Source organism: Gobius niger (assembly GCF_951799975.1).
Source record: "Gobius niger genome assembly, chromosome: 11".
NCBI classification, from domain to species: Eukaryota; Metazoa; Chordata; class Actinopteri; order Gobiiformes; family Gobiidae; genus Gobius; species Gobius niger.
The window spans coordinates 2,113,117-2,136,618 of NC_136862.1; the positions used below are offsets into that span (position 1 = coordinate 2,113,117).

A 23,502-nucleotide genomic window follows, 5' to 3' on the forward strand; every position below is an offset into this window, starting at 1 on the left:
AAAAAAATGAAAATAAAAAAAATGAAAAAAAAAAATGAAAAAAAAAAAGAAAGAAATGAAAAAAATGGACAAAAAAATGTCAAAAAATTGACAAAAAATGAAAAATGAGTTGAAAACCCCCCAAAAGATGGAAAAAAATCTGATGACGTGAGGAAAAAGATCCATTTCGATGAATTTTGTAGGTCTTAGCTTTCAAATGAGGCGTTACACTGGTCTACAGGATTTGGGTAAAGCTGACCTGGAGAAAACGCTCTGGGTTCAGGCGGGAGTTCAGAGGTGAATATAAATAACTCTTCATTATAAGACCAGTCATTCTCTGCTTGCACTAAAACACTTCCTCCTCTTATTGGAGAAACGAATCACACGACCGTTCTGAAGTCATCGTCTTCATCATCTCGCCGTCGGTTCCTTCAAAAGCGCAGTATTAGTACGAGAAATAGCATCATTACACAGTACGATCCTTCATGGGTTTTTGTCCCACACGGACGAAAATCAGAAAAACCAACAATGTCTCAGAGGTCGACCGGCGCCGCCGCCTGTAAAGCTGAGGCGAGGAGGGACACGCCCACGACGAGGCGGGACACGCCCACGACGAGGCGACCGGACACGCCTCCGAACAGTCACTTTGACCACGAGGGGGGGGGGGATGGGGGGGGGGGGGGGGGTTCTGTCGGTCTTCAGAGGTTTGGATTCCAAGTGCCTGTAGGAGAAACCGCTCCCGTCCGCTGTGAGAGTGACCAGCAGGGGGCGCTGTGGGGCTCAGGCCACTCAATGCAGAGCCAGAACTACTTCCTGTTTACGCCAAGACTTCAATGAGCTTTTTAGATTCGGGCAATGCCGAACTGGAGATGTAAGGTGAGGTTAAGAGGTGAGAATAGTTCCTCTATGTCACTTCCTGTCGGCGGTGTCCAAACAGGAAGTGAAGCTAGAAACATCACAAACATGGTCAAAAGTGTCTAATTTTTCATTTTAGAAAATCAAAGCTTGTTCCTGTTTGGAAGATCGAACCCTAAATGTAGCACGATGAGGTGACAGCGCCCCCTGTGGGTCGGTCTCACAGTGGTCACTCTTTATTCAACAGTAAATCTCTGCTTTACCTCAGTCGAACATTGTTTTCCTGGTCGAGTCTGAGCGGCCGGCGGGCTCTGGCTTTAAGGCACGGGCGGGGGCGGGGGGCAGTGGGGAGGCGGGGGCGGCGGGCGTGGGGGGGGGATGGGGGGGCCGCCAGGCTACGTGGCCACGTGAGCGCTGGACGGGATGGACACGAACTCGCGCAGGATGTTCTTGGCCGTCTCCAGGTTGTTCTGCGCGATGAGCAGCGCCTTCTGCACGTCCTGGAGGGAGTAGCCCTGAGACACCAGGCACTCGATCTCCCCGTTCAGAGCCGGGCTCAGGGGGGCCCCGGGAGTCAGGGGGTTCCCGGGCGGCAGGGGGGTCCCGGGAGTCGCAGGCGCCAGGGGGGGCCCCGGCGTCGAGGGGGACCCGGACGTCACGGGCGTCAGGGGCCGCGTCGGGCAGCGCTCAGAGTTGGCCCGCCGGGGGAGGGGCCTGGGCGGGCGCTCCGCCTCCTCTGCTGCGCTCAGGGCTGGAGCAAAAGCAACAAGAAGACGACAGACACGGGTTAATTTCGTCAACTAAAATCAGTTCAGTCACGAAAACTAAAGCTTTGACCAACTTACGCTTAACTGAGCTTTCTCTCTAGTTTTACTCAAATCTAAAAGCTTCCAGACCAGGGGTGCCCAAAGTGGGGCCCATTTCGTTGCCCCGCCAGAGGGTGACCTACTTTTGTGCTGCACCTGGTTAACACTAACTCTCTCCATTCTCAAAGGTAAATATGGATGCAGTACACTTTTTGGCCACCAGCGTCAAATTGGGGGCGCTGTTTCACTCCTTTCGCAATGTTATGGAAACACTGTGGTGTCTTGGTGTTTGTCACAGATGTGGCATTTTCTTTGAGGTTAACCCCTTAACTCCCACCTGAACCGAGCACATTTTCTCCAGTTTGGCTTTACCCCAATCCAAAAGCTTCTGGGAAAATAGCGACAGAACTGAGACGAAAACAATGAAGATGGGACAAAAAAGTGACGAAAAATTACAAAAAAATGTGACAAAAATTGATTAAAAAAAGACAAAAAATGGATTAAAAAAGACAAAAAATGGATTAAAAAAGACAAAAAATGTGACAAAAAATGTGACAAAAATGGATTAAAAAAAGACAAAAAATGTATTAAAAATGACAAAAAAATTGACAAAAATAGTGACAAAAAAATGACAAAAATGTGACAAAAAATGATTAAAAAAAGACAAAAAATTGATTAAAAAAAGACAAAAAATGTGACAAAAAATGACAAAAATGTGACCAAAAAATTACAAAAAATGTGACAAAAATTGATTAAAAAAATGACAAATGTGATAAAAAAGTGACAAAAATGTGACAAAAAATGTGACAAAAAATGACAAAAAATGTGACAAAAATTGATTAAAAAAAGACAAAAAAATGATTTAAAAAAGACAAAAAATGTGACAAAAAATGACAAAAAATTGATTTTAAAAAATGACAAAAAAGACGTGTTTTGTAGGTCTTAGCTTTCAAATGAGGCGTTACACTGGCCTACTGGATTTGGGTGAAGCTAAACTGGAGACAATGCTCTCGGTTCAGGCGGGAGTTAAGAGGTTAAATGAATGAGTTAAAGTCAGTGTAGGTGCTGTAGATACAGGTGTTACAAGGTGTTACTTCAGCTAACCTTTGTTTTAATGTAGCATGATAGATAGATAGACTAGCATAGATAGAATCAAATGTAAATATATACCGAAAAATGAAATAAAGTCACTTTTATTACTTGCAGTTATACGGGTTTCACTGAGACACAAAGTTTGGCCCCTGGTCTAGACTGAAGAAATGTAACGCCTGTGAGCCCCTGTTTCTGTTTTCACATTTTAGCTTTGTTGCATTTTTAACGTGTTCGTTGCTTTTTTGTTTTCGGAATTAGCTTCAGGCCGGAGTTTTTGTGTTTTTGATTTTGTTTGTGGAAAACCTGCTGCTTTGTTTTGCTCTCCACTGTCTCCTGAACGTGTAAACACTCACAGGGCGGCGGCTCCAGGTCGGACAGGGCTCTGCGGGCGGCGGCGAGGGGCGGGGCCACGGGGCGAGGGATGTCGTACTCGTACACGTCCTCCTGCAGCGCCTCCTCCTGGCGGTCCTGGAGCGCTGCGGCGCAGGGAGCGGCGTCTGCGCAGAGGAACGTGAGGGAACTGAACATGAGAGAGGTGTAAAAGAGGGCGGGGTTTACCTGGGGCGGCCTCGGCGGCGCGATCCTGGATGTTCAGCATGGACTCGTACACCTGCAGGTCATCGCCGTCGCTGTCCACGCCCTCACTGAGAGAGAGACAGAGAGAGAGAGAGACGGGTCACTGAGAGAGACAGAGAGACGGGTCACAGAGAGACGGGTCACTGAGAGAGAGACAGAGAGACGGGTCACAGAGAGACGGGTCACTGAGAGAGACAGAGAGAGACAGGTCACAAAGAGAGACAGAGAGAGACGAGTCACTGGGAGAGACAGAGAGAGACGGGTCACAGAGGGTTTTAGAGACAGAGAGAGACGGGTCACAGAGAGAGAGAGAGAGAGAGACGGGTCACAGAGAGAGACAGAGAGAGACGGGTCACAGAGAGAGAGAGAGAGAGACGGGTCACAGAGAGAGACAGAGAGAGACGGGTCACAGAGAGAGACAGAGAGAGACAGGTCACAGAGAGAGAGAGAGAGAGACGGGTCACAGAGAGAGACAGAGAGAGACAGGTCACAGAGAGAGACAGGTCACAGAGAGAGAGAGAGAGAGACGGGTCACAGAGAGAGACAGAGAGAGACGGGTCACAGAGAGAGACAGAGAGAGACGGGTCACAGAGAGAGACAGAGAGAGACGGGTCACAGAGAGAGACAGAGAGAGACGGGTCACAGAGAGAGACAGAGAGAGACAGGTCACAGAGAGAGACAGAGAGAGACGAGTCACAGAGAGAGAGCGAGAGAGACGGGTCACAGAGAGAGACAGAGAGAGACAGGTCACAGAGAGAGACAGAGAGAGACAGGTCACAGAGAGAGACAGAGAGAGACGAGTCACTGGGAGAGACAGAGAGAGACGGGTCACAGAGAGAGACAGAGAGAGACAGGTCACTGGGAGAGACAGAGAGAGACGGGTCACAGCGTTTCAGTCCGCTGGTCGATGGAGCTGAAGCTGCTGAACAGGAGCATAAACCTCTGACCAAACAAACAGATTTTGAAATGTTTCTCTTGAATTTGAAACAGAAAATGCTGCACTTCAGGCTGAAATGTTGGGGAAAAAATCGTCTCATTTTGAAGTTCAGATGTTCAGATGTTCAGATGTTCAGGTGTTCAGATGTTCAAGCTTCAGCCTGATTAAACTCCTCGCCGACACTGACCTGGGGTCCGGCGCTGGGTGGGTCTGGCTGGGGGCCGGGGGGACCACGGAGCCCAGGAACCAGGGGCCCCCGGGGGCCGGCAGGGAGCTGGGACTCATGTACTCGTTCACCTCCGAGTCCAGGGCGGCTCGTTCTGCGCCCGACAGCGAGCTGCAAACAGGAACCAGGAGCTCAGTATCATTCTCCTCATCAGGGAATCATGTGAACTGATGAACTCACACATTGTACCGGCCGGCCCTGGTTTTACACATTCTCTAAGAAATATAAGAATTTTTTTTTGTTTTGTACATTTTTTGGTTGGATGTGACAAAAAAATGACGAAAAAATGTGACAAAAAAGACAAAAAATTTATTAAAAAAGACAACAAATGTGAAAAAAAAATGAAAAAAAATAGAGGCTTCGGTCACTTTAAAAAAAAATTTATTTAAAAAAAGACAAAAAAAATGACAAAAATGTGACAAAAAATGTGACAAAAAAATGACAAAAAAATACTAAAAATTGATTAAAAAAGACAAAAAAAATGACAAAAAAAGACAAAAAAATTGACAAAAAAAGACAAAAAAAGACAAAAAATGTGACAAAAAAATGACAAAAAAAGGCAAAAAATTGATTAAAAAAAAGACAAAAAAATGACAAAAATGTGACAAAAAATGTGACAAAAAATGACGAAAAAATGTGACAAAAAAAGACAAAAAATTGATTAAAAAAGACAAAAAATGTGACAAAAAAAGACAAAAAAGACAAAAAATGTATTAAAAAAAAGACAAAAAAAATGACAAAAATGTGACAAAAAAGACAAAAAAGACAAAAAATGTATTAAAAAAAAGACAAAAAAAATGACAAAAATGTGACAAAAAAGACAAAAAATTGATTTAAAAAATTGACAAAAAAATTGACAAAAAATGACAAAAAAAGACAAAAAAAGACAAAAAATTGATTAAAAATTGACAAAAAATGTGACAAAAAATTTGACAAAAATGTGACAAAAAAAGACAAAAAATGGTTTAAAAAAATGACAGAAAAGACGTGATGAAAAAGATGAAGTTTTTTAGGTCTTAGCTTTCAAATGAGGCGTTACACTGGCCTACAGGATTTGGGTGAAGCTAAACTGGAGACAATGCTCTCGGTTCAGGCGGGAGTTAAGAGGTTAATTGAATGAGTTAAAGTCAGTGTAGGTGCTGTAGGTGGATTCTCGACACTGAAACTCGATATTGAACATTGAACATCAAGCAAAAACTCCCCATTATCATTAATTGCCAGTATTTTGTCTAAGATGGCGGAAACATCTGAACCTCGTCCCTCCTCGTGAGCCCCCCCCCCCCCCGTGTCGACGCGTGTTTTGAAAACCGTATTTATTTGCGTCGACGCCCCACAAAGCCGGGCCGCGGCGTTAATTAACACCGAGGCTTCACACGGCGCCGTCCCGGTCCCCTCGCTCTCAGCGCCGTCCTCAGCGTTTGGCGAGGAGCGAGCGACAGATTGAGGACGGAGCTCGGCCAATCACAGCGCTCCTCCCCCTTCGACCCCTGAAGCCGCGTCAACATGTTCAGTTCAGCCCAGCCAACCGTCGCCCCCTGCTGTTCAGGAACAAACGCACACACTGTCCCGTTAAAGAGAGGCCTGCACCGACAGATGGACAATTACCGCCCCGCCGAGAGGTTTAGGATGAACCCGGAGAGCGAGCGGGACGCGTTAGACACTCTGATAATCAAGGTCTTCGTCTGGACTGAGGTTTCTGCTCGTCTCACACTAAGGCCTTTGTGACTTGTGTTGTTCAAATGCACAATATAAAATCATTAACAAGCTGCACGTGACTCCTTTAAATCGGAGTAAATATGACACATGTACAAAATTCTGTCTGAAATGTAAGCTTTCCATCATGTTATTCTGTCACTCCCTCATTAAAAACATGGCTGAAGTGTTGCCTTGGCACATTCACGTATTTCTGAGTAATCTGTAAAAACTCTGATGGCGGCCATTTTAGGGATAGGTTTGCCTGAGTCCTCCTAGGAACGCCCCCACCTCCTGGAGACGCCTCCGAGCTTTCGTCACCAGCCGAGTAACCAACCACTGCTCCTCAGCAGAACCCCCTCCCCACTGATGCCACAGACAGCGTGTGGAGGGGGCGTGTCTAAAGGCTCAGAGGTTCTTAAAGAGACAGAGGCCTATTTCAAGACATTCACTACAGCCATTTTGAGAGAGACATTTTATACAAGGCAGTTATTCTAATTTACTGCATTTACAGACCAACAGAAGGTTGGTCATCATTGTGGTGTGATATTTACCTTATTCCGGAGCCTCGCGTGGGCGCCGCCATGAATTGTGCCCGCCCCTTTTCTCCTATGTGTTAACATGGGGCTGGAGAAGTCCACATAAAATCAGTCACTACACGAAAACAAAGCCGTTTTCAGGCCGCGCAGAGAAACGCTGCAGTGTCGACATGTCGGTGCAAATGAACATTTGCCATTTTTCACAAATCAATCGACTAAACATCAGATTTGAGCGGAGAATATTTCCCTCGTTCGTTAAAATGAACGGGCTTCGCGCTCGACCGGAACTGTCTGGAAAAAGAGGTGCCGAGACAACGCAAAAAGTGGCAAAAGTGGGCGGGGCGGAATAAGGTGAATAGACTGGTGGTATGTGATTGAAAAAAGCATAATACCCCCTCTTTAAATGGGAGAAAAATGGGGAAAATAAGTTCTTTGAGCTGAAACAACCAGGTCACTTCCTTCTCTCTTTTCTCAAAATGGCTGTAGTGAATGTCTTGAAATAGGCCTCTGTCTCTTTAAGAACCTCTGAGCCTTTAGACACGCCCCCTCCACACGCTGTCTGTGGCATCAGTGGGGAGGGGGTTCTGCTGAGGAGCAGTGGTTGGTTACTCGGCTGGTGACCAAAGCTCGGAGGCGTCTCCAGGAGGTGGGGGCGTTCCTAGGAGGACTCAGGCAAACCTATCCCTAAAATGGCCGCCATCAGAGTTTTTACAGATTACTCAAAAACACGTGAATGTGCCAAGGCAACACTTCAGCCATGTTTTTAATGAGGGAGTGACAGAATAACATGATGGAAAGCTTGAAAAAGTCAATTTTGCATAATACCCCCCCTTTAAGGGGATTTTTATCATGACATGATCGCTGGACAGAAGGTCCTACACACGTATTGACATAATATCCAGGAGAGGGAGAGAGGAAAGAGGCGAGGTTTAAATGTCCGCCTGTAAAACTATATTGTCACCAAAGAATCAGGAAACATTTTCATTAATGTCTTAGAAGCGACAGCGCGAGCGAGTGGTCAGGTCTGACGCCATCATGAGATAGTTAGTGAGGTTAGTGAGCTGTGGTTAGTGTCATGCCTGGTTAGTGAGCTGTGGTTAGAGTCATACTTGGTTAGTGAGCTGTGGTTAGTGAGCTGTGGTTAGAGTCATACTTGGTTAGTGAGCTGTGGTTAGAGTCATACTTGGTTAGTGAGCTGTGGTTAGTGAGCAGTGGTTAGTGTAGTTCGTGCTGGTTAGTGAGCTGTGGTTAGTGAGCAGTGGTTAGTGTAGTTCGTGCTGGTTAGTGAGCTGTGGTTAGTGAGCTGTGGTTAGTGTAGTTCGTGCTGGTTAGTGAGCTGTGGTTAGTGAGCTGTGGTTAGTGTAGTTCGTGCTGGTTAGTGAGCTGTGGTTAGTGAGCTGTGGTTAGAGTCATACCTGGTTAGTGAGCAGTGGTTAGTGTAGTTCGTGCTAGTTAGTGTCGTACCTGGTTAGTGAGTGCTTGTTAGAGTCATGCCTGGTTAGTGAGCTGTGGTTAGTGAGCTGTGGTTAGTGTCGTACCTGGTTAGTGAGCAGTGGTTAGTGTAGTTCGTGCTGGTTAGTGTCGTACCTGGCAGAGAGGCAGTAGACGGCGTTGGTGGCGGAGTGGGCGGAGCTGCCGTTGGGCACGGGGGGCACAGAGCCCAGGGCTTTGGTGGCCGGGCGCGGGACCATGTAGTTGGCCGCCCAGGACGGCTGGTCCGGGGTCAGGGGGAGGGGTCTCCTCTGTCCCGCCGCAGACGGGCGGTCGGGAGGAGGCGGCGGGGGCAGCTCTCGCAGCGCGGGCGGCACTGGGAGGGGCTTATCCCGGTGACTGCTGCACATCTGCAACACAGCAGGTTCGCAGAAGATCAGACTCTGAAGACTCATGAGAATAAAGCTGAATTTAAACGGAATAGACTCAAACTTTTCTCTCTAGGTTCCAGTTCATTCTCTGATCATCTCCCTCTTTCATAAGGAGGACACTGCCCCCTGCTGGAGCTCTGAACACCTGACTCTCAGCCAGGAGGAGGCAATAATGGAAAGCTTCAGGCCCGGAGCCGAGACAGATCTACCGTGAAAAGCGAATCTACCGTGATAGTGCGCTCTCTATAGGTAAAGACGGATATACGACGGTATTTATTTCATGTTTTACAGTTGTATCGTTGGGATTATTTTGTGTAATTTAGTGCTGACATGTAACTTAGTGTAGGCTACGTGTACTATTATTTGGGTTATTTTATGAAATTAAAATGGTGTGTTTTACTCCTTTCATTTTTTTTGTAGGACAGAGCCTTCATTTGTTCATTTGTTCAACAAGGGACAGAGACAATACTTTGGAACCAAATCACATTTTTATTGTGGTAACGGCCATTGCTGTGATCAGTAAAGAAAGGAGAGAAATCATAGGGTTAATAATCTTAGCTTGCAAAGTAAAAAAATAACATTTGTACCTAAATTCAGCAGCATCTTTCTGTCAACTTCACTAAAACAAAAGATCAACACTGATGTTATTAATGTGTAAAAATCAAATGTGGTAATTCTGGGCTAATAATGATAATAATAATACTACGGTCAAAACTAGTCTGGAATGACACAAACATGCAACAATGTGCCATTAATAATGGGGCCATAACTTTTTTTTAAATTTGATTTGTTCTGTATTTATCCAGGATAAAACTCGTTGAGATTAAAAATCTGAAGAGTGTTCTGGCCAAGATTCTTTAAAACTAAAATATGCAATAATTTGCCACAGAAAGTAAAAGGTGCCTGTAATATATAATTATGAATCAATTATATATTTACTATTGGGATTATTTATTGTTTTTACTCATTTACAACTAGCATAAACGCCATCTTAAGCAGAAAATTAATGTGTCATCTTATCTTTATCAAACAACAGATGCATCTACGATTTCTATATTGGTTCATAAGAAATCAAAAAATGAAATAACTCGGTTAAAGTCTCACGTTCGTTGAGTTGATCAAATCAATCTTCCCAAGACCTAATACCGTCGCGTATCCGTCTTTACCAGCAGAGGGCGCACTCTCACGGTGGATTCGCTTCACGGTATTTCTGTCTTGGCTCTGGGTCTGCAGCTTCCCCCTACCCGGAGGAGGAGGTGTTCAGAACACCACCTCCTCCTCCTGGCTGAGAGTGGGGTTTGTGGACGAGCCTGTGAACAGATGGACTGACCTTCCCGGCGGCGGGCGGCGCTCCCGGCCTCTGCTGCAGAAGGTCCAGCCGTGGCGGGACGGGGGGAAGCTGCGACACCGGAGACGGCGGCCGCTCCACCTGCAACGCGACAACACAGGATGACACATTTCAGTTCCCTGAGTTTAAAAGGTCTTATTTTAGTCCTGGATCTGGACTAACATGTTCAGTTACTGTTGTTACTGAGAGCACCAGTAATGATGATTTGTTCACAATTATAAAAACATGAACCTGATCCTTTAACATCAGTTACTCCATTTGAGAGGATCCGTGACCTCCTCCTACTTTAGGTCAGAAACTATTGCATTAAACTGTGTTATTAACCTCTTAACTCCCACCTGAACCGAGCACATTTTCTCCAGCTTTACCCCAGTCCAAAAGCTTCTGGAAAAAAGGTGTGGAAATAGAAACAAAACTGAGACGAAAACAAGGATGAAAATGTGAAAAAAGTGAGAAAATATTTACGAAAAAGTGTACAGAAAAATGACAAAAATTGACAAAAAATGACAAAAATTTGACAAAAATTTGACAAAAAAGTGAGAACAATTTGAAGAAAAATTGAGAAAAAAAAATGGACGAAAAGTGACAAAAAAATGTACAAAAAAAACCTAAAATATTGACGAAAAAGTGAAAAAATGTTTAAAAAAAAATGACAAAAATGGACAAAAATTTGACGCAAAATTGACGAAAAATTGAGAAAAAAATGACGAAAAGTGACAAAAAATGTACAAAAAAAATCTAAAAAATTGACGAAAAAGTGAAAAAATGTACAAAAAAATGACTAAAATGGACAAAAATTTGACAAAAAAGAGAAAAATTTGACGAAAAATTGAGAAAAAATGGACAAAAAAGTGATATGAATTTGACAAAAAAATGTGCATAATTTGACGAAAAAGTGAAAAAAAATTTACCAAAAAAAAAAAATCAGAAAATTTGACGAAAAAGTGAAAAAATGTACGAAAAAATGTAAAAAAAAGCCATGTATTAACACAGACTTTTGATTATCTCTACTTTGCAGTGCCTCAGTTTGTTTGATGTTTTTGCTGAAACTGATACCTGTACCCAAAGGTCAAAGTTCACAACTTTTTTACATCCAAGTAGCACTCCAGCCCTTTCCTCTTTGTAATAAAGCTAAATCCCCTTCATCTCCATCAGGTCCTCATTAATGCAGATTTCTCTTCAGGGAATGCTGGAAGTTCTGGCTGAGCAAGTGCTGAAATTACAAACGGTTCCTTTAAAGAACGACCCGCGGAGCCTGAACTCCTCTGACTGACCTTGGAGCCTGAACTCCTCTGACTGACCTCGGAGCCTGAACTCCTCTGACTGACCTTGGAGCAGGCCAGCCGGCTCATCATCAGCAGCTGCTCCTCCAGCCGCTCGTCCTCGTCCTCGTCGGTCGCCGCCGCCGCCTCCGCCCGGCCCGCCCCCTGGAACCCGGCGAAGGAAACCCCCCCGCTGGCCTTGGGGTGGAAGGGGTCGACCACGATGGGCTCCGTGCCCTTGATCTCACAGCGGCAGAACGGGCAGCCCTGGCCCTCGGACTCCTGGGAGAAAACTCAGGGTGAAGCAACGCAGTAACTTTACTACAGTGAAGGTACTGCGTTACTACAGTGAAGGTACTGCGTTACTACAGTGAAGGTACTGCGTTACGGACCTGCCAGGCGGTGAGGCAGGACGTGCACATGAGGTGTCTGCACGGCTCGATCTTCACGTCTTTGTCGTTCTCGGCGCAGATCTTACACAGCTGGAACGTGGAGCCCATCTCACAGTAGAGTTCATACTGCTCCTGTTCACGACACAGAAGAACAAACGGGTTTAGATCCACCGGGAACAGCAGAAGAACAAACAGGATCCACCAGGAACTACAGAAGAACAAACAGGATACACCAGGAACAGCAGAAGAACAAACGGGATCCACCAGGAACAACAGAAGAACAAACAGGATCCACCAGGAACAACAGAAGAACAAACAGGATCCACCAGGAACTACAGAAGAACAAACAGGATACACCAGGAACAGCAGAAGAACAAACGGGATCCACCAGGAACAACAGAAGAACAAACAGGATCCACCAGGAACTACAGAAGAACAAACAGGATCCACCAGGAACAGCAGAAGAACAAACAGGTTTAGATCCACCAGGAACTACAGAAGAACAAACAGGTTTAGATCCACCAGGAACTACAGAAGAACAAACAGGTTTAGATCCACCAGGAACTACAGAAGAACAAACAGGATCCACCAGGAACTATCGTCTAAAACAGAAACTAAACCAGAAACAAACCTGAGTGACTTTGATGTGGTCCTGGGGCGACGGCTCGCAGAGTCCACTGAGGTCCGGGTTCTGAGCACGGCCGTCTGGAAACAGGTAACTGCAAAGACATGAGACACACACGAGACACATGAGACACACACGAGACACACGAGACACACGAGACACACGAGACACACACGAGACACACACGAGACACACACGAGATACATGAGACACATGAGATTGAGATCAAAATGTATTTTTAGGGCTGTGCAATTAATCGAAATTTGATTACGATTTCGATTACAACAGTAAACGATTACAAAATTAGCATAATCGCAAAAAATTGATTATAATTTGTTTTTCCATTTTTTTTAATTATTATTTTTTTTCCTTTTTTTTTGTTTCTAATTTTTAATTTTGGGATTTTTGTCATTTTTTGATGGATTTTTGTCATTTTTTTGATGGATTTTTGTCATTTTTTTTGATGGATTTTTGTCATTTTTTTGCTGTATTTTTGTCATTTTTTTGCTGTATTTTTGTCATTTTTTGATGGATTTTTTTCTGGATTTTTTTCTGGATTTTTTTCTGGATTTTTGTCATTTTTTTCTGGATTTTTGTCATTTTTTTGCTGGATTTTTTTAAAGGCAACAAATAATCGTTTGAATAATCGGGATTTCAATTATGACAAAAATAATCGTGATTATTATTTTTTCAATAATCGAGCAGCCCTATGTATTTTTATATTTATTTATTTTTGATTATGTTTTTTATTTTAGATTTTTTTTCTTTAATTATTATTATTATTTTTTTTAATTAATTAATTTACTTAAATTAGCTAGTTATTTAGTTAATTTGTTATTTAGTTTCATTTTTTATCATAATAATGATTTGCGACGCCTTTCGAGACTCTCACCGTACGATAAACACTGGTTAATGAAAGTTTATTAGGATTTTAGTGAAATGTGTTGCTTTAACTGGATCACAGAGTCAGTAATTAACATTTGAGTCACGTTGCTTTAAATGGAGAATAAGAAACTCTGAAAACCGGCAGCATTTAGGTCAAAGCTGAAGCTCAAAGCGCTGGTTTTGAAGTGTGGATTTCATCATATCTTTGAAGTGTGTGGAAAGTGCAGGGCGGGTTCTCCGTCTAAATACAGCAAAAACACCCTTTTATTGCAGCATTTATACCAGAAACTCAGCACGACTCGCCCTGGTGCCGCGGGTTCGTGTCTGAAGGAGGTTTGGACTTTTCAAACCTAAAGTTCAGTCACGGATTCACTCAAAACTAATGTTCATTCATAGCAAAAAACTAGCGGTGTAAGAACTGGGCGTTTCAATACAGTTTTCCTCCATTTATTTAGTCGTTTTTGGTTTGTGGGGTTTTTATCAAAGCTTCTCCTAGTTTTTTTATTCAAAGCTCAATGAATCAGATCTGTAAAAATGTGTCTGCAGTGTTGGACAAGTCAAATTTAAGACTTTTTAAGACCTTTTTAAGACCACAAAATCTCAAAAATAAGACCTGTTTTTGAATGCGCAATATATAAATGGACTGTAAAGAAAATCATTGTCACAAAAATCCAAGAGTCAAACTGTTGTTTCTGATTTCACAGTGGGATGTTCAAATGTAAGAACTTCATTTTTCACATTAGGCATTTTAACCATTCAAGTCTTAACTCCCGCCTGAACCGAGAGGATCTTTTTCCTCACGTCAGATTTTTTTTCCATCATTTTTTTTGTTGGATATTCAACTCATTTTTGTAACTTTCTCATTTTTACGTCAATTTTTTATCACATTATTTGTCATTTTTAGTCAAATTTTTCTCACATTTTTGTCAATTTTTGTGGCATTTTTGTAATTTTTTCGTCAACTTTTCATCAAATTTTTGTCATTTTTTGGTCACATTTTTGTCATTTTCTTGTCAAATTCTTATCACATTTTTGTCATATTTTTGTAATTTTTTTTGTCACATTTTGTCACATTTTGGTCATTTTTTCATCAATTTTTTGTCATTTTTTTTTTACATTTTGGTCATTTTTTGTCAATTTTTTGTAATTTTCTTGTCAAATTTTTATCACATTTTTGTCATATTTTTGTAATTTTTTCATCAATTTATCAAATTTTTGTCATTTTTTTTGTCATTTTTTGTCAATTTCTTGTGACATTTTTGCCATTTTTTCATCCATTTTTCGTCACTTTTTTGTCAATGTTTTCTCACTTTTATGTCACATTTCCATCATTGTTTTCGTCTCAGTTTTGTTGCTATTTTCACAGCTTTTCCCAGAAGCGTTTGGATTGGGGTAAAGCCAAACTGGAGAAAATGTGCTCGGTTCAGTTGGCAGTTAAGGGGTTAATAACCTTATCCCATAATAAGAATATTGAGATTGAATAATTACTCACAATTATCGACTAAATGAAAGAAAACAACAGATATTTAGTTTGTGTATTTAAAATGCTTTGTAATACTTGAGCTGGTAAAACATTCACTGTTTCTAAAAATAAAAGCAGCTTTTCCACTCGTTTGCAAAGAACAAAACACTGTCAACTTTACAGCTAATTAATGATCATAATTATTTTAATGATTTTATTATTAGGCCAGAATCTAGTTTGGTTTTCTGTTTTCTAAACTTGTTTGTCAGATGTTTTGATGAACAAAGTGAGAAACGTGTTTCTAAAGTAACAGGACTTTCTCTTTCCTTCTGTCCCTGAGCTGAGGAGCGTTCGCTTTGTGTTTCCCAACATTTGGACAAACTTTATTGTGAATTATGCCGTTCATGACCTTGAGTTGGATATTTACAGTGAAGGATTATCTCCACGTTGTTTCATATGGGACGTATCTTTCACCGACAGCAGCATTACGGATCCATCACCTCGGTCATGTTCTGGATTCCTAAACTCTGCTGACTTCAGTGGTTTGTTTGTGGAGGATAAAGCTCTGAAGGAGAGTCCTTCTGCCTCGCTCGACTATCGCTGAGTTTACGTTGTTTGTGGAGGATAAAGCTCTGAAGGAGAGTCCTTCTGCCTCGCTCGACTATCGCTGAGTTTACGTTGTTTGTGGAGGATAAAGCTCTGAAGGAGAGTCCTTCTGCCTCGCTCGACTATCGCTGAGTTTACGTTGTTTGTGGAGGATAAAGCTCTGAAGGAGAGTCCTTCTGCCTCGCTCGACTATCGCTGAGTTTACGTTGTTTGTGGAGGATAAAGCTCTGAAGGAGAGTCCTTCTGCCTCGCTCGACTATCGCTGAGTTTACGTTGTTTGTGGCGGCACCGGGCGGCTCCTCATCGCTGCTTCTCTGCATATATTTGTCGACTTTTTAAACTAAATTGTGCGCAAATAATTGAGTCGTTGAACGTTAATTTTGAAGACCAGTTAACCATGGATTTAAGACCAAGCAGGCCCAATTTTAGACTTTTTAAGGCCTTAAATTTGGATTCTTGAATTTGAGACTTTTTACGACCCGGCGGACACCCTGTTGTCACTCACAATCCCTCCCGGTATCCGTCGATGAGCGCCTGGAACAGCGGCTTGTTGTGGGGGATGGTCTGCAGGATGTTCCCGTCCGCCGTCACGTAGCCGATGGCCCACTGCCCGAGCCGAGTGCAGCTCAGGCGGAAGATGTAGCTGAGGGACGGGACACGGGTTAGAGACTCGCAGACGTTACCTTTAACACCAGTTCACCAAATATTAAAGTCCAAGAATCAACTAATGAATCTGTTAATCGCCTCGCGAGGGGAGTCAGGCTCAAATTGGTCTGAATTTCGTCTGCCCCAGAGTGACTTGGTAAACATGGAGAGGGAGAACAAGGGGAAACTTCACACTGATCATCAGAATCTTTCATTTTATTTGCACAAATGTCCTCAAAACATGTTACTAGGAACTGCGCTCCCATCACAAGAATACTAGACTCTCTTAGAAACATGTTCCTGAACAAATGTGAATCTTTTAATCATTTAGCCTGGTCCCCCTCAGCCCCTGTCCCGCCCTGTCCCGCCCTGTGTCTCCCTGTGCCTCCCTGTCCCGCCCTGTCCCTCCCTGTCCCGCCCTGTCCCTCCCTGTCCCGCCCTGTCCCGCCCTGCTCACCTGCCAGGTTTGTGGATGAAGCGGTGCAGTCGCGCCTTGACCTCGTCGTAGGTGAGGAAGGCCATGTATCCGGGGTGAGTGACCGCCAGGCTGTTCCAGTTCCTCAGCAGAGACGACCACGGCTGCAAACACACATGTCACACACGTCACACACACGTCACACACATGTCACACACATGTCACACACATGTCACACACAAAGGAGCTTTAGAAGAACCTGTTGGATATACGCTAGCGTTCCCCGTTCCCCGGGCCGTTACCTGGAAGAGCCGGGTGAAGATGTCGAACTCGAACACAGAGATGTAGTCGTTGCAGGTCAGGTCGATGGTGGACTTCAGGGCCATGGCCTCCAGCCCGGAGCTGATGGGGTGGAACTCGTGCAGCGCCTGGCGGAACATTCGCCACGGGACGATGGTCCTGAGGAGACACAGAGAGGTGTTTATACAGGCAGGGACGCTGTAGCGGCAGGATATGCCCGATGCAAAGGTCTGCTCTGGCTACAGTGATTAGGCGTCTCGGACGCGTGTCTTCCAGAACAAAGAACCGCAAAATACTGTGTTCTATTGCATACCTCAACGCCATCAACAAATACACAGGTTTCTCTATAAACACGTACACACGGTCAAAAAGATGTATGCCTCCATACTGCAACCCCTGAGTGCCCCTTCCCCCCCCCCCCTTATTCACCTTATTCCGCCCCGCCCACTTTTGCCACTTTTTGCGTTGTCTCGGCGCCTCTTTTTCCAGACACTTCCGGTCGAGTGCGAAGCCCGTTCATTTTAACGGAGAACGAGGGAAAATATTCTCTGCTCAAATCTGACGTTTAGTCGATTGATTTGTGTAAAATGTCCGATGTTCATTTGCACCGACATGTCGACACTGCAGCGTTTCTCTGCGCGGCCTGAAAACGGCTTTGTTTTCCTGTAGTGACTGATTTTATGTGGACTTCTCCAGCCCCATGTTAACACACAGGAGAAAAGGGGCGGGACCAATTCATGGCGGCGCCCACGCCAGCCTACGGAATAAGGTGAATATAGGGCAGGTAATTACATAAACACACAGCGCCACACAGTGGCAGGAGGATCAAACAGGGCTGAAATGGCTCCAACAGACGCCTTTAGACAACAGGGGTTATTTACATGCAGAATCTGCTTTAAGAGGCAGCACAAAGGTCATCACAGAGGTCATCACAGAGAATAAAATAAAACAGGTCCCCCCCTACAGCAGCAGCATCACTGTGGAAACCCCGTGGCTTCACTGCCTTTCTACAGGCAGAGACGCCTTTAACCTCTTACCCCCGCCTTAACCAAGTGCATTTTCTCCAGTCTGGCTTTACCCAAATCTAAAAGCTTCTCACACTGCAGCTCACAGCCTATAGGCCAGAGTAACGCCTCATTTGAAAGCTGAGACCTACAAAAATGATCTACATGGACCGTTTTCCTTGCGTTTTTGCAGCTCTTATTGCATTTTCAACACATTTTTGTTGCGTTTTCATCCTTGTTTTCTTCGCGATTTTTGATGCTTTTTTTCAAGAACTTTTTAAATTTGGGCCATGCCCGACAGAAGAACATGTGCTCGGGTCAGGTTGAGGTTAGACGGTTTGAAAATGTCATAACTAAATCAGCATCTGTCATTTATTGTGTGGAAATCTGTTGTGTCGGACAAACCTATCAAAGGAACGCACTCAGACACAGAGAGACACAGAGGAATATGGTGATTTGTGGGTCTTAACCCCTTAACTCCCACCTGAACCCAGCACATTTTCTCCAGTTTGGCTTTACCCCAATCCAAAAGCTTCTGGAAAAAAGCTGTGAAAATAGCAACAAAACTGAGACGAAAACATTGATGGAAATGTGACAAAAATTTATGAAAAAATGGCAAAAATGTCACAAGAAATTGACAAAAAATGACAAAAATGTGATAAAAATGTGACCAAAAAATGACAAAAATGCTATAAAAAAATGATAAAAAATGGACGAAAAAATGACAAAAATGTGAGAAAATTTTGAAAAAAAATGACACAAATGTGACAAAGAAATGACAAAAAAATTGACAAAGAAATGATAAAAAAAAAGACAAAAATGTGACATAAATGTGACAAAAAATGACAAAAAAATGACAAAAAAGTTAGAAAAATGAGTAGAATACCAACAAAAAAATGATGGGATAAAAATGTGATGCCGTGAGGAAAAAGATCCTCTGGTTCAGGCGGGAGTTAAGAGGTTAATTACTGCACAAAGCTGTAATACTGAAACTCCCACACTGGCGTGATTGTGTAAAAAGGGAAAAGTGCAACAGGAACAAAAAGGGAAGTTCACAAATGAGATCTGGTGGAGACCATGTGCCTGAGGGTTTGTAAACAGTTGACCACCCTGACCTCGTGTCGGCTGTGAGGTCCTGATGTGGCGCCGGTGGTCGAGGTACTCACTTGTCCCCGAAGGAGCGCCTCCAGAACTCGGCGGCGTCGGCCTTGGTGATCCGGAAGTTGTCTCCCTGGAACAGCCCGTTGGGGAAGATGGCCTTGAGCTCGGCCAACATGTGGCTGAAGATCAGGGACAGCTTGGTCAAGTTCCTCCTGGAAGAACATCAGGAAATAATCGTTTCATCGCCTGAGGTGATTTCAGGAAGTACAAGTACATTTCCCCGACTCTGTGTCTCATCTTAGAGCCCTGGAGTTTGTAGCTCTGCAAACATGTTCTGAAATGGTTTAAAATGTGCCTTGAATCTAACGTCAAAAACTTCAGCAGGGCTCAAGACTAACTTTTATTTTAGTAGCGCTGGTGCTACCAACTTTTTCATTTGGTCGCACAGACAATATTTTGGTCGCACAGACTCGAGACACAATATCAAAATTCACCATTTTAATAAATTAAAACAAGGACAGTTATAAACATGTTTAAAATCACTAATAATTGATCTTAATAATGATTAAAACAATGTTAAAACTTTTTAAAATTGAGTTTTTCATATTAATAATAGTGATTTTATATAGTTTTATTATGTTTTTTGCATTGTTCTGCTTTAATTTTATGTTTTCAATCCACTATTATTCATCTTCCTTGACAATTGCTTGTCTCTTTCTTTCCAAATCTGCAATATCACTGTCACTTGCAGGATATTGCCAATTAAGACCATATTAATCACAGGCAAAAAGTACCCGTTTTAGCCTAAAGCCTAAATAAAATACAGGAGCTGAATCTGCTGTGGCTGAGGAAGGGCGGGCCATAACAGCAGCTGTTAGCTCTCCGTTAGCTTTATGTTAGCTCTCCGTTAGCTTTATGTTAGCTCTCCGTTAGCTTTATGTTAGCTCTCCGTTAGCTTTACGTTAGCTCTCCGTTAGCTTTATGTTAGCTCTCTGTTAGCTTTACGTTAGCTCTCTGTTAGCTTTACATTTGCGCTCTAAAACAAGCTTTTTCTGTCCGCGAGGAGATCAGAGCGAGCTCAGGTAGGACCATAAACCGCTAAACTCTTTCTGCTCCTGTCTCCTCCTCTCCAGTCGCTCCTGTCTCCTCTCGAGCTCGTGCTTCTGTCTGACCTGCGCTCGTGAGCTCGCTGCTCGGCTGCAGCGCTACCGCCCCAAAAGGCGAACATAAAAGTGAAAATAAATACTTCTTTGGGGAATGAGCTGTCGGAAAGTGCGTATTGGCAGAAAGTAATAGAAGGTTAATTCATGTCGGGACACGTGGCTTCTGTTGCTGTCTGTATTTCACCTGTCCCTCGGACAAACAGGGAGAGCGGGCACTTGCCTGGACAAAACGTTTAGCCTAAACTACCAGCTGACTTCTTCAATAATAGTGGAAGCTTGGGTGGTGGGTGCGTGCGTGTTTGTTCAGTGTGTCAGTGCGCTGTTTATAACGTTATTTGCAGCACTCCCCATAAAGCCTATTAGACTTTCTTTATTTTTTTTGCTCGCACAGGTGCTACCACTTATTTTTTTTACTCGCACATTCTCTAAAAATAGTCGCATATGTGAGCATTTTGGTCGCAGTCTAGAACCCTGCTTCAGTGATATATTCATCCATGATCATCCCGTCGTCCAAAGCAGAAATAACAGCAGATTGAGACGGTTTAGTTCTAGTTCTGGTTTGTATAAAGTAAAGTACACAGCGGATAGAGAGAAACGGGTGAGTGGACTCTGTGAAGACAGAGGAAGTGAATCCTGCAGAGCTGGCATTTCCCCCGTGGACAAGGGGAACCGAGAGTAACTCAGAGAAGCGTATCTCCCCCAGACTCAGGCGGCTGCACAACTTCAGCAACATCGCTTTCACAAAGCGGATAAATATAGTTTCAACCGGGTTTAATCCTCGGACTGAAAGCAGAACGTTTACTTTATGAAGAGAAGGTTTTCATACAGGCAGAGACAAAGAACTGTTGTATGTAAAATTTATACTCGCTTTTCATTTTTAATGCATTTGGGCTGCGAGTTCTCCTACACTTGGGGAGTTCTCCTACAATCGGGGAGTTCTCCTACACTCGGGGAGTTCTCCTACAATCGGGGAGTTCTCCTACACTCGGGGAGTTCTCCTACACTCGGGGAGTTCTCCTACACTCGGGGAGTTCTCCTACACTCGGGGAGTTCTCCTACACTCGGGGAGTTCACCTACACTCGGGGAGTTCACCTACACTCGGGGAGTTCTCCTACACTCGGGGAGTTCTCCTACACTCGGGGAGTTCACCTACACTCGGGGAGTTCACCTACACTCGGGGAGTTCTCCTACACTCGGGGAGTTCTCCTACACTCGGGGAGTTCACCTACACTCGGGGAGTTCTCCTACACTCGGGGAGTTCACCTACACTCGGGGAGTTCACCTACACTCGGGGAGTTCACCTACACTCGGGGAGTTCTCCTACACTCGGGGAGTTCTCCTACACTCGGGGAGTTCTCCTACACTCGGGGAGTTCTCCTACACTCGGGGAGTTCACCTACACTCGGGGAGTTCTCCTACACTTGGGGAGTTCTCCTACACTCGGGGAGATCTCCTACACTCGGGGAGTTCTCCTACACTCGGGGAGTTCTCCTACACTCGGGGAGTTCTCCTACACTCGGGGAGTTCACCTACACTCGGGGAGATCTCCTACACTCGGGGAGTTCTCCTACACTCGGGGAGATCTCCTACACTCGGGGAGATCTCCTACACTCGGGGAGTTCTCCTACACTCGGGGAGTTCTCCTACACTCGGGGAGTTCTCCTACAATCGGGGAGTTCTCCTACACTTGGGGAGTTCTCCTACACTTGGGGAGTTCTCCTACAATCGGGGAGTTCACCTACACTCGGGGAGTTCTCCTACAATCGGGGAGTTCTCCTACACTCGGGGAGTTCTCCTACACTCGGGGAGTTCTCCTACACTCGGGGAGTTCTCCTACACTTGGGGAGTTCTCCTACACTCGGGGAGTTCTCCTACACTCGGGGAGTTCACCTACACTCGGGGAGTTCTCCTACACTCGGGGAGTTCTCCTACACTCGGGGAGTTCTCCTACAATCGGGGAGTTCTCCTACACTCGGGGAGTTCACCTACACTCGGGGAGTTCTCCTACACTCGCGGAGTTCTCCTACACTCGGGGAGTTCTCCTACACTCGGGGAGTTCTCCTACACTCGGGGAGTTCTCCTACACTCGGGGAGTTCTCCTACACTCGGGGAGTTCTCCTACACTCGGGGAGTTCTCCTACACTCGGGGAGTTCTCCTACACTCGGGGAGTTCTCCTACACTCGGGGAGTTCTCCTACACTCGGGGAGTTCTCCTACACTCGGGGAGTTCACCTACACTCGGGGAGATCTCCTACACTCGGGGAGTTCTCCTACACTCGGGGAGTTCTCCTACACTCGGGGAGTTCTCCTACACTCGGGGAGTTCTCCTACACTCGGGGAGTTCTCCTACACTTGGGGAGTTCTCCTACAATCGGGGAGTTCTCCTACACTCGGGGAGTTCTCCTACACTCGGGGAGTTCTCCTACACTCGGGGAGTTCACCTACACTCGGGGAGTTCACCTACACTCGGGGAGTTCTCCTACACTCGGGGAGTTCACCTACACTCGGGGAGTTCTCCTACACTCGGGGAGTTCGCCTACACTCGGGGAGTTCTCCTACACTTGGGGAGTTCTCCTACACTCGGGGAGATCTCCTACACTCGGGGAGTTCTCCTACACTCGGGGAGTTCTCCTACACTCGGGGAGTTCTCCTACAATCGGGGAGTTCTCCTACACTTGGGGAGTTCTCCTACACTTGGGGAGTTCTCCTACAATCGGGGAGTTCACCTACACTCGGGGAGTTCACCTACACTCGGGGAGTTCTCCTACACTCGGGGAGATCTCCTACACTCGGGGAGATCTCCTACACTCGGGGAGTTCTCCTACACTCGGGGAGTTCTCCTACACTTGGGGAGCTCTCCTACACTTGGGGAGTTCTCCTACACTTGGGGAGTTCTCCTACACTCGGGGAGTTCTCCTACACTCGGGGAGTTCTCCTACACTCGGGGAGTTCTCCTACACTCGGGGAGTTCTCCTACACTCGGGGAGATCTCCTACACTCGGGGAGATCTCCTACACTTGGGGAGTTCTCCTACACTTGGGGAGTTCTCCTACAATCGGGGAGTTCACCTACACTCGGGGAGTTCTCCTACAATCGGGGAGTTCTCCTACACTCGGGGAGTTCTCCTACACTCGGGGAGTTCTCCTACACTCGGGGAGTTCTCCTACACTTGGGGAGTTCTCCTACACTCGGGGAGTTCTCCTACACTCGGGGAGTTCTCCTACACTCGCGGAGTTCTCCTACACTCGGGGAGTTCTCCTACACTCGGGGAGTTCTCCTACACTCGGGGAGTTCTCCTACAATCGGGGAGTTCTCCTACACTCGGGGAGTTCACCTACACTCGGGGAGTTCTCCTACACTCGCGGAGTTCTCCTACACTCGGGGAGTTCTCCTACACTCGGGGAGTTCTCCTACACTCGGGGAGTTCTCCTACACTCGGGGAGTTCTCCTACACTCGGGGAGTTCTCCTACACTCGGGGAGTTCTCCTACACTCGGGGAGTTCTCCTACACTCGGGGAGTTCTCCTACACTCGGGGAGTTCTCCTACACTTGGGGAGTTCTCCTACAATCGGGGAGTTCTCCTACACTCGGGGAGTTCTCCTACACTCGGGGAGTTCTCCTACACTCGGGGAGTTCACCTACACTCGGGGAGTTCACCTACACTCGGGGAGTTCACCTACACTCGGGGAGTTCTCCTACACTCGGGGAGTTCGCCTACACTCGGGGAGT

The 23,502-nt window shown here is 45.1% G+C and overlaps 1 protein-coding gene across 1 annotated transcript in view; it reads right to left on the bottom strand.

The window, feature by feature from the left end:
• Window positions 1-1,191: 1,191 nt before the first annotated feature.
• Window positions 1,192-23,502, bottom strand: part of LOC306970006 (E3 ubiquitin-protein ligase CBL-like) — a 33,928-nt gene continuing 11,617 nt past the window's right edge. The window contains exons 4-16 of the mRNA XM_079565821.1: window positions 18,675-18,821; window positions 16,507-16,663; window positions 16,247-16,368; window positions 15,650-15,787; window positions 12,198-12,285; window positions 11,567-11,698; window positions 11,241-11,456; window positions 9,895-9,993; window positions 8,290-8,543; window positions 4,433-4,582; window positions 3,291-3,376; window positions 3,086-3,229; window positions 1,192-1,585 (exon numbers count right to left, since the gene is read on the bottom strand). Coding sequence (XP_079421947.1) covers window positions 1,230-1,585; window positions 3,086-3,229; window positions 3,291-3,376; window positions 4,433-4,582; window positions 8,290-8,543; window positions 9,895-9,993; window positions 11,241-11,456; window positions 11,567-11,698; window positions 12,198-12,285; window positions 15,650-15,787; window positions 16,247-16,368; window positions 16,507-16,663; window positions 18,675-18,821 — 2,089 coding nt within the window. The 3' untranslated portion in view covers window positions 1,192-1,229. The remainder of the gene's footprint in view (window positions 1,586-3,085; window positions 3,230-3,290; window positions 3,377-4,432; window positions 4,583-8,289; window positions 8,544-9,894; window positions 9,994-11,240; window positions 11,457-11,566; window positions 11,699-12,197; window positions 12,286-15,649; window positions 15,788-16,246; window positions 16,369-16,506; window positions 16,664-18,674; window positions 18,822-23,502) is intronic.